Raw genomic sequence first — 10,874 nt, 5'->3', positions numbered from 1 at the left:
GAGATTCACTGAAGGTTTTGAACTCACAGGAACAGAAATGTTGGATTAAAACTGTGAAAGTACATAAACTTCACAAACCCAGCTGTCTGTGCTCTGTCAATCCTTGGCAGGAATGAAAAAAGAGGCCAGACCTATAATGGAATAAGCGACAAACAGGCTCTCATCTGTGGTCATTTCTGAAATTTACTTCTGTATGGCAACTCATTTAAGTTGTGACTCAACATTTACAGATGTATCTTTGAAGTCAAAAGTCTTGAGAGGGGAACAGCGAAATGTTATCAGGATAATAGCCTGAAAATTGTATCGCAGTTCCTTTAAACTGTATTTCTTGTCAAGTGTTTCCAGCGGCTATTAAGCTATTATGCCTCCATGGGTGCTTGCTTGCATGAGAGCTGGTAAGCTTTCCCGATGACATCACTCCAGCGCTTGTGGGTTTGAGAAGGCCAGTGAGAGTTTGACAGCATTCCCGAGCGAATTCCACAACTCCCATGTGATCCCAGGAGGCTGAGCGGGAACTCTGGAGCTGTTTGGAGAGGGATTCTATCCGTCACTAGGAGATCCTGCCGTGAGACACCAGTTTCATTCAGATAAATCCCCCAGCTTACGTTTTGAAAAGGATTTTAATGTCCATATTCCTTTTCTTTTTAAGTCATTTTTTCCAGTCTTCAGTGCGGAGAATCCTGTGAAACAGTATCTGAACCACTTAGCATCAAATCTTTGATTGAAACCAGTACAAATTAAATTCTTTTTCATAATCTGACAGCTCATTTAATCACAGAGGGATCCCTGCTATCATCGTTGATGTAGGGCTTTGAGCATTTGTGTGGGTAGAACTATTCAAACCACTTGCTTTTAATAACATCTTAATGACAGATAATTGGATGAAACTGACACTGTTTGTGGCTTACGGGTACGTGAGGGGCATTTTCATCTGTTGTGCAGCGGTCTGGTGCAGTGCTTCACATATTTTTGTCAAGTCTTCCTCTCTCTCTTCACTCCTCCCACCCATTCTGTCAGAGGTAGGTTAGTCAGAAAATGTGTTACCATTTGTTTTTACAGCTGTTTCCATACTGTAGTCATCATGAGCTTGAAGAGAGCAATAATAAATCTGTACGTAATGGATGTTACTGATCTGCTTGGCTCTGGTTTGCCATCAATTAATACCAAGGATATTTTGAAATAATTCTCTTACTCTTCTCTGAGGCTCTCCAAATTCTGGTCAGGTGTATCCTGATTATTTTTTTCTTGAGATAAGTCTGGAACTTTGATGGAAATTCACCTGTGGCAAATGGAATTGATTGCACATAGTTTAAGAAGGTACGTGCCTGCGTATATAATGTCATTTCATATCAGGACAAAAACCAAGCCATGAAGTCCAAGGAATTCTGCTCACTCTAAAAAGGAGCAGGATGACCACCATCTCAGCAGCACTCCATCAGTCAGACCTGCATGGTAGAGTGACTCGATAGAAGCCACTTTGGGTAAAAGGCATGTGACAGCTCACTCTGAGTTTGCCAAACGGCACTTGAAGCACTCTGAGAGCACGAGGGAAAAAAAATCTCTGGTGTGATAAAACAAAAATGTAAGCCTTGGGGCACAACTTGGGGCACTGAACACCAGGCAACCCTACATTAAAGCATGGTAGAAGCATCATGCTACGGGGATGTTTCTCAGAGGCAGGGACAAGAGGATCAGTCAGAATTGAGGGAAAGCTGCTCCAGAATTTGACTGACCTGAGACTGATGACCTGAAGCGTGCAGCCAAGATGACGTTGAAGCGTCTTCAGGACAAGTCTCTGATTGTTCTTGAGTGGCCCAGCCAGTGCCCAGCCTTATCCACCATAACTTGGAGATGGCAGTTCACAAACACTTCCCAACCAAACTCATGGGAGCTTGAGTGGCTCTGCCAGGGGAGAATAGAATGAACCCACATCCAGGTGTGCAAAGCTTGTGGAGACTTGCCCAAGAATACTATAAGTTATAACTGCTGCCAAAGAGGCTTCTGTAAATGAGAGATTTACATTTTTGATTTTTAATAAACTTCTGAAAACATTTACACTTTGTCACCATGGGTTACTAAGTGTAGATTGATAGGCAAAAAAATTGAACATAATAAAGTGTACATAAACTAAAGGGGTCTGAATACTCTCTGAAGTCACTGTACTAAGCCAAAAGCACTGACATAAATGACATAAATGGCTTTCACATAGTTGTATGTCTTTATTAAACACAAACACACCATCCAACCATAGTATAAGCATGACAGTATTATTGCCACTTAAATGCAAACCATCATTTTTTTTTATGATTCAAGACTGGAAACTGCACCATGTTTGGCTGTAATGAAACCAAGTCAAGTCCGCCTCTGATTTATGAGGCAAAATGTTCCAACCGGACTGTTTGCTGTAACTCGAGGTGTAGACGGGGAGGAGGCTGAGGCGTTGAGTCTGGGGCAGACTGAGGTCAGAGAAACCAAACGCCAATGTTGTTTAGTTGCTAAGACTACTACAACATCTACCAAGATTGTTGCTTGTAGCTTTGGAAAAGCTGTGTGTAAATATTTGCAACACTTGTATAAAGTGTTTGCAGAGTTACAAGACACATGCACACAAGCACAAATGTAGTGTTATTTTAATTATTTCAGGTTTTTATAAACATCTGGGAGACCAGACTTGAGTTGTCCTCTACTCTTTTAAAATGAGGCAAGCAGCATGGAAAGGCAGGGAGGGAGACACACACACACACACACACACACACACAGAGAGGAATGCTCTCCATCAGTCAAAGCTGCCTCCCTCTGCTCTCTCACTTGCCTGCCATGGTATGTGTAATTACTGCACAATTAAAGTGTCTCTGTATGTGCATGTGTGCGTGTGCTCACTTTGCGGTACTTGGTGATCACATTCAACTGTGTCAACAATGTGGCCTGGACTGGACAGGCAATTTCACACAAGTGAGTCAGGGAGTGAACTAAAGAAGGGCAGAGTTGAAATGAAAAAAACAAACAACAACAACAACAACAACAACAACAACAACAGCATCTCCCTGATAAATGATGCTGCCGCTGAAAGAAAAAGCAGCTGTTCAGATAACTCTCTCACTGTCCAGCTGAACTTTAGCTTATTCCTGATGGGATTCTGCCCTTTTCACTCACTGGCTGTCTCGCCGACTAAACAACCACAGTCTGTCATTTTTCTTTGTTTCAGTTCTTTCACTCTTTCTTTCCCCTCTTCATTACTTTCATCTTTTCCTGCCGTCTCTCTCTCCTCCTCTCCTCCCACTCTGACCACAGGAATGCAGGTCGACTGTCACTGCTCTACTGTCTCTGTCATGCATAGTAATCACTGGGCCCACAAGGAACTCACACAAACAAAGTCACACACACTGACACAAACACACACCCAGATACACACACAAAACATTTCAAACTTCAATATTTTGGCCATTTTTTCATTGCTCTCTCTACATTTTGTATACATGGTCTGTTTTATGAAGCCTGCTGCAGACGGCTGCATTTCCTCCACACATCATTAACTGGAACCTATTTCTATTTCTGCATGCCTAGTTAAACAATGCAAGTGGAAAAATTCTCAGTAAAAATACCATAAACACTTATAACTGTGTATACTGTATATGGGTGCACATGGTTTATGGGAATTGTGGCACACGTTCCACACATGTTTGGCTTTCCCTCTGTAATTCTATAATTTATGCAATCTTGTAAAATGCATAAAAGGTGCCAGTGTTTGTATCTCTAGTTAAACTGTATAGTCAAAGTCATAAGTGTTGAGACTGTGTTGGCACAGTGGGCTCCTCTTCTTTGCTTTACATAGAAACAAAAAATACCACAAAAAACCACAACCTCTACTTTTGTCTCATGCTCATTTCATTGTTGGAAAAACGCCAAGTGCACAGATAAAAATCCAATTTTAGCTCTTATACCAACTGTTCACAATTATAACGGTGTTTTAAATACAATGTAAATGAATTCCATTCCCATCATGTCAGGTGACTCTTCATACAAACAAAATATGGATGTAATTAGCAGTCTGTAAACTAAATATTTGTCCCAATTCCACCATCCCAATACCTAATGTGTACACAAATTCCATTGACATTAACACCTAAAATACAAACATATATTATTTTAATATGTGAGCCTGGCTTTCACCATAATTGAATAAATCTGTAACGTGATCAGTAGTGAGATCAGAACTTTTGAAAATACAAAAGGAACAAAAGCAGCTGTTGTAATTTTGATATCAATGTCTGAGATGTTGAAACTTAAAATTTAAACCCTTCAGTTATATGACCATTGTCCAGGTTACAGATAGCTGAGAATCCAGTGACCTATGTGATGATTCCAGCTTTCCCCCAAAAAGGGAATGTATGAAAGGAAATCCACAAATAAAGCCAGAGCTAGAGCTGTGGCATGACAGGACTTGGTTGGCCTTATAAAGACGGTAAAAAAAAAAATGCAGCTGGTAACACCTAATCGTCTGCTGGGCTCTGGCTTCTTTTCCTCTTTTGGACTTGGATTTTGATATTGTGGCAGAGATATTTGGCTGCAACCAAAACTGTGATGTTCAAAATACCAAAAGTTAGTTGATGAGTTCTTGGAAGCTTTAAAGGCTTTATGTCATTCAAAGGTCAGAGGTGTCTGGCTCATACAGTTGACCTTCGCATCTTATTTGAGTCACTGCTGTAATATAATACACTATTATTAAAACTAACTTGACAGAAACTAATCCCCAGGACTCAAGCCATCCAATTTCCAACCTCCAACACACTGTGGGTCAGCAGATGTTTATCCCTTTTGCACTTGTGTCATCTTGCTTTGCGTTCTTGCTCGGACAGTAGCCTATTATTGAGCTTGATGACGATGTTAGCAAAGTCAGTGAGCTCCACAAAGTCAGAGGTGATGATGTTGACTCCATCCACCCCCGGCCTCTGAGCCTCAACCCAGGACATGATGGTAGGTAGGTTTCTGGAGCCACAAAAATGAGAGATGGAGATTACATTTGGTCAGATAATGGTGGATTTGACGGATTTAGAAGAGAGGAAGTACAGAAAGTAAGGGATGGGTGGTCAGTGTGTGAATGGGACGAGCTGTGCTAGAACGCAAACAATTCCACCAATTTCTGTCACACCCAAAGTCCTGTCACTTGAGTTTTTAACTGATTTTCTAACCCTGCAAACATATCCAAAATGCCTAGTGACAAGTTTCTGTCCCTGTTGGTTTCATAGTTACTAGGCTACAAAAGAAGAAGAAATCAGCGATCCTGAACCTTGCCAAATCATCTTTGGCTGAATGCCCATCTGTCCACCAAATTTCATCAAAAGCTATTGATGATGTTTTAAAATATCTTGATGGTTTACAATGTGGGAGAAAATGCACTTGATGGGAAAAGTTAAAGGGACTGATGTTTGTTTTTGTCTGTCAGTGAGAGACTACTGTGCCACTATTGTCTCCAAATCAAGTCTCCAAGTCCCTGTCTGTTTTGGTTCTTCGCTAACACACACATACACACACATATACAGAGGCACACATGCCTTGACTCCATAACTGTATCTCTTCTAACACCCTTGAATTCTCTGCTATGTTTGAGCCGCCAGCAAGAACAAACCCAGGAAGTCAGCATGTTTACCCAGCGGCGATAAACAATCCCATTTCCTCGGAAGTGCAAAATTAGGCCACCTCCTGTCTCGCCAGAGCGTCCATTCAGGAGTTTTATACCCAGGCATTAGTGGCTGTTTCTCTCAGATTTAAGGGCACGGTGGGTATGTAGTCAAGTCAGGATTTCCGCTGTCATTTCCACTTAAATCGTGGGCTCTGTGAGCTAGATGACTGGAAAGGTTTGTGCAAGTAACTTAGTGCTAGCTTAGGAAATAAGATCTCTTATCTGAGAGATATAATGTGGTACTGTTTGATCCTCTGCGGTTTGGAAATGGATAAAGAGGATTATGGATGATTCCCAGTGGAATAAAGCAGCAAAGTGATAGAATATTATAACAGAGAAGTTAGACATAAGAATGCATGCCTAGAGAGCTTTTCTTTTCTTTTCTTTTTTTTTTTTACAATGGTAGTAAATGCTACAAGTAAATGAAACACCCTCATCCACACTGGTGTTGCTACAACATTACTTTGCATCCACGTAAAGGACAGGGTATGAGTTCTAGGTATTATCTGTCATGTATGTAGAAGGTTAGGGTTGTCGTAAGGTTGGAATCAGGTTAAACATCATAAAACATGACTGATTAGGGTTAAAGTGAAGGTTAGGTTCAGGTTAATGTGAGTGGAAACACAATACACTTCCCCCAGAATCTACTCCCCTTAGGTATGTTTTTCAAAGAAAGTTAACTACGCTATATGTAAAATTTATGTACCATAACCAACAAAGCACTTGACATGCTAATTTCTGCAACAGGCTATGCCACACATCCCTCAGTCATTCCCCACGTAACCACACCCACTTGTTCACTGACCTCTCCACCAGGTAGGTACGAAGCCCCCAGACCAGGCCCTTGGCCACAGTGTTGACCCTTGGTGTGAGAATGGCCTGGGACACGTGGAAGGTGCCCTGTTTGGCTCTTTCCTGTAGTGTAGTTTCTAGGAACTAGACAGGAGAATGTTATAAATAGAGGACATCTACATAATACTTTAATGGGAGAATTGTGGATAAATAACTTATTTAAGTAAATTGCACTTTTACTAAAATAGAGGACCAAAGAATTTGGAGGAGGTGTGCTGTTAACATTAGTAGAATAAGAAAATTAGGAATGAGGAGACAACAGAAGTGGAGGAAGAAATGAACAGAGGGATGACAAGTTGCTGGTAAGCCTTTAAACACAAGGGTCTGACTGTTGTTTTCTGACCTGTATGAGCTTGTTAGGTTCGGTGGTGTTTGCCCAGGGAGCAGGGATCTTGTTGCCAGGCCACATGATGGGGATACCCTGAGCTGAGGGATGATGGTAGAACACTATTACCTGAGGAGAACAGAAAATAAAAGACAATGAATATAAAGGTGAATTACCCCCAGGATATATTAAAAATTACTATAGGTCTCGAGCATCAGGTGATACATTTTAATTTTCCTTTTTATTGCATCTACATACAGTGGAGCATTAAACATGCCCAGATTTGCAACCTGAATACCGTTTACAGTGATATCTACACACCCTCACAATATTGAGTAACTGGAAACACAGACTTTTCTTAAAAAGTATATTCAATAGCAAACTTTGTCAACATCAGTGCTGGAATATCTCAACAAAGCATGTGCAACAATTCTGTTTCAAATCATAAAAAACAGCAGTGACACAATATGAGAACAGGCAGGGCTACAGAGTCTTTTTCCAGTGACAGAGAAAGGAGAAAGGCTGCCCTCTGCAGCTGGTAACTGCAAATCTCTCCTACTCTCCTTGCCTCTTCTTTGTTGCCATTCACTATCTGCTCTCTCTCTCTCTCTCTCGCTTTCTTCTTTGCCAAATAAGCCAGTCATAGATTAGGGTCATAGGAACAGAGATTTAACTGATAGCAGGCTATCTGAATCAAACAGACAAATAGGATGTGAGGAATACAGATATAATTTAACAGTATGTGCACCTAAAAAAGGAAGTAGACCATGTACACATGCAGGCTGAGACATGTTTGTACATGGTTTTCTGCTCTTGCGTTTTCCTCTCATCTCCATGTATGTATATATAAAAAGGAAAAAAGATGGAGAAATAAAATTAGGACTATGTGTGGAAGTGTGATGAAATAAAGGAATTATAAGAAATGTGAGACAAATGAAAAGAGGATGTGTGGAAAGATAAATACAATGAAGGAAAGCAGGTAGGACGGTGGACCAAGTGTTAATAGGATGTTGCTCACCACTAATTCCTGTGCAGGAGAGTTACAGGGTGCAGGGATTACCTGACCACAGAGGTTAAGTGGGCCATCCAGTATGCACCTGCATACCGCTTTTACTTGTATATGTGCAGTGTATACACATATTGGGAATATATTTTCATGCAGCCACTCATGCATGCTGGTGCACATGCAAGTACTCATCTAGTCCTTAGATGCAGATCATCATCATCTGACTATATCCTAAATTACAACCTATAAAATTGGATGGAAATAATTTACGACTGCATGATTAATCTGCTTGGAATTCTCAGTAGTGGCACTGAAATTACGGCAGTGTCACAAACTGGAAATCTGGTTGAGAAACATATTTGTTTTAAAGTGTTCCAGGTGGATTTTTTTTTAAAATATTACATTGTCTGTCCACTTTCATTGATGCATCCAGATCTCACCTGTTGCTTCTTCTCCCACAGGTAATCCAGAGTAATGCTCTCCACTGCACAGTTGTTACAGAGCTTGCCGCCAAACACTTCCTGGAGCATGCTGATGAGGTACGCATGATGCTCTGCATCCATTGCATAGTAATGGTTGAAGTCCAGAAACACAACCTAAGTCAAGCAAACATTAACTTTTATCTGTTAACAGTCCAAAACTCTCCATCCGTGGTCATAAAAAGTACAGTCAAAACTCTTCTTCTCACCTCTTTCCTGTGTCTGCCTAGGAAGGAGTTGATTTCTGACAGACCGTCCCTCACCTATGGGGGAGAACAGAGCAAAAAGAGAGCAAATGATGGTGACATACTCTTTTAACAAGGCCACTGCTTATAGTTTTGGTCACAATTTATGAGGCTTCCTCTAAAATTTTAGATTTGAATTGCGCTGTGTGTTAATTGTACTGGCTTAATCATTACGAACTGTTCCAATGCATTAAGTTGTTGTCCCTACTATCAACAAAGCCTGTATATACAATATGTGTAGCTAATGTTTTACAGCCACAAGTCCATCTCATGACCCCGTATTTGTAGCAAAACACTGACTCATAAAAGGGGACAGGCACATGTCAAAATGACCCATTTCAGAGGAGGGTCGTTTACAAGTAAATACACAACCTTTGATCCCTGTGCAAGGCTATCTCCATCCCAACATTAGCTGGAAAAACAACATAGTACTAGAACAAAACATTTACTGTTCTTGATGGGACAAAAACAAATCTAGAGTAGCTGAAATATCCAAAGCTACGTTCAAATGCGATTTTGATCGATTCAGGGATTTCATCTGATCTAGACAGACAAAATAATGTGGCATTAAGAGATAATACTGGACCGTGACTGTTTAAAGAGAGAAAAATAACAGTAAGTTTTAAACACAATAAAAAAAAGAATAGGAGGACTGGCGTGGCATTGTCAGTAAACTGTATGTCCTCTGCTGACCTTGTGTCCAAAGAGGCCATGGATGAAATAAATCTCATTTCCAGGCTCGCCTGGTTTGGAGGAAACCCTGAGATCAAAGTAGCGGATTCCTGCATCCAGCTGTTCCTTAAAAGTCAGGTTCTAGGAATACAGATCACATCACACAATACATTACAACTGGCAGCAAAACCCAGCACATCTGCTGGACTATAAAACACATAGTCTTTGAGAATGTGCCTAAAATATATTATCTTATATGTCATCTGTGAGCTGCTGGTTTTGCGCATGCCACTAACTTGAGAGCTGTACCTGCGTCATGGACCACTTCACCATGACTTTCTTGGCTAAGACGCTGAAGATGGTGGCCAGGTATTTGACATAAGCCTTCTGATCAGGGCCCACAGGAGCATGCACATCCACCCAGAAGGTGAAGGAATCATGGGACCCTGGAAAATATATATAAAAAAGAGATGATGATGGTGATAGAGAACAAAAACAGGAGAGGAAAAGTAGATAAGCACTGGGGGATGTAAGAGGGCAAATGACACAAGTGAAAAAAAAGGTTGTATGGGAGAAACTGTGACTGACACACATACAGTTCTGTTGTGCTGTTGTCCTTTAAAATCGACTTTCCAAATAGTGATGGAACACGCAGAGGAGACAGCTTTACGCACGACAGGCTCACCTGGCACGGCGAGGTGTTTCAGGGGCATGGCACTGAGCTTGGAGGGGAGCGAGCCCATCCAGTCGGCATTGAAACTGCCGATCCCCGCAGGTCGCGTCCTCATGTGAAAAACGAAAAAAAAACAAAAAACAAAAACAAAAAAAAACAGCCTCCCCACCCCCCCCACCCTGACACCCCGCAACCCCCACTCAGGAAACCGCTCTCTGGTGCAGACGCACTCCCGGTGAGAGATTCCCGTGCGCTCCCAACAGGTAAAAATCACCATAGGTCATCTTGGCATGTCACAGTAGTTTTAATGAAATTTCTACATCTACCGCCAGTGAACGCCACACGAATGGCACGAATCGCCCGGTTTCAGGCAGGCTACTGCATGTGGCTCCACGGTGCGCTGTGTTCCAACCGGCAAAACCGGGCATCCGTTGACCAGAGCGGCGGGCGGCTAACGACTGCGCTAATCCTCTTAGAACGAAATCCCACTTGTTATCCCCCTTCTTCTGCTTTTTGGCTTAACCTGGCTCGTGTGAGTGCGAAGACCATCCCCTCTCTCTCTCTCTCTCTCTCTCTCACACACACACAGAAACACTCACACACTCATAGAAAATGGCAAAGGTGGTCTTGGCTGGAATTTGTGGTTCTGAGTCAGCAAACATAGGTTGCTGCGCTGGTGTGCGTCTCATCCAGTGCGCGGATGACAGCCACAGGTAGAAGTGCCGAGGAGCAGCTGTGCGCTTTAGCGGGTGCAGGGCGACCAACCAGGAGTTAGTCCTCACCCTCAAAGTCTTTTCTCCTGTAAAACTGAAAATCCTCCTCGAAAATAGTTTTTATTAAAGCACCTTTCGCCTCTGAGTCGCTTGTTTTCCACTGTGTAATGAGCTCAGTGTCGCCTCTTGTGGCCATTGAATAAAAAAAAATAAAAAAAACGCCCACTAC

The 10,874-nt window shown here is 41.8% G+C and overlaps 1 protein-coding gene across 1 annotated transcript; it reads right to left on the bottom strand.

Annotated features, from left to right (window-relative positions):
• Nucleotides 1-2,199: 2,199 nt before the first annotated feature.
• On the bottom strand, nucleotides 2,200-10,816 carry plcxd2 (phosphatidylinositol-specific phospholipase C, X domain containing 2). Its single transcript, XM_018677598.2, has 8 exons — nucleotides 9,945-10,816; nucleotides 9,569-9,705; nucleotides 9,281-9,400; nucleotides 8,552-8,605; nucleotides 8,304-8,459; nucleotides 6,876-6,986; nucleotides 6,486-6,616; nucleotides 2,200-4,986 (listed from the first exon to the last, which is right to left on the bottom strand). The coding sequence occupies exons 1-8, from the start codon at nucleotides 10,207-10,209 to the stop codon at nucleotides 4,827-4,829; spliced, it is 1,134 nt and encodes a 377-aa protein (XP_018533114.2). The 5' UTR covers nucleotides 10,210-10,816; the 3' UTR covers nucleotides 2,200-4,826.
• Between the last annotated feature and the right edge of the window lie 58 nt (nucleotides 10,817-10,874).

Source organism: Lates calcarifer, linkage group LG24 (assembly GCF_001640805.2).
Source record: "Lates calcarifer isolate ASB-BC8 linkage group LG24, TLL_Latcal_v3, whole genome shotgun sequence".
In the NCBI taxonomy this organism is placed as follows: domain Eukaryota; kingdom Metazoa; phylum Chordata; class Actinopteri; family Centropomidae; genus Lates; species Lates calcarifer.
Note: the sequence above shows the minus strand (reverse complement) of the source record. Positions and strands in the feature narration are given on the sequence as shown.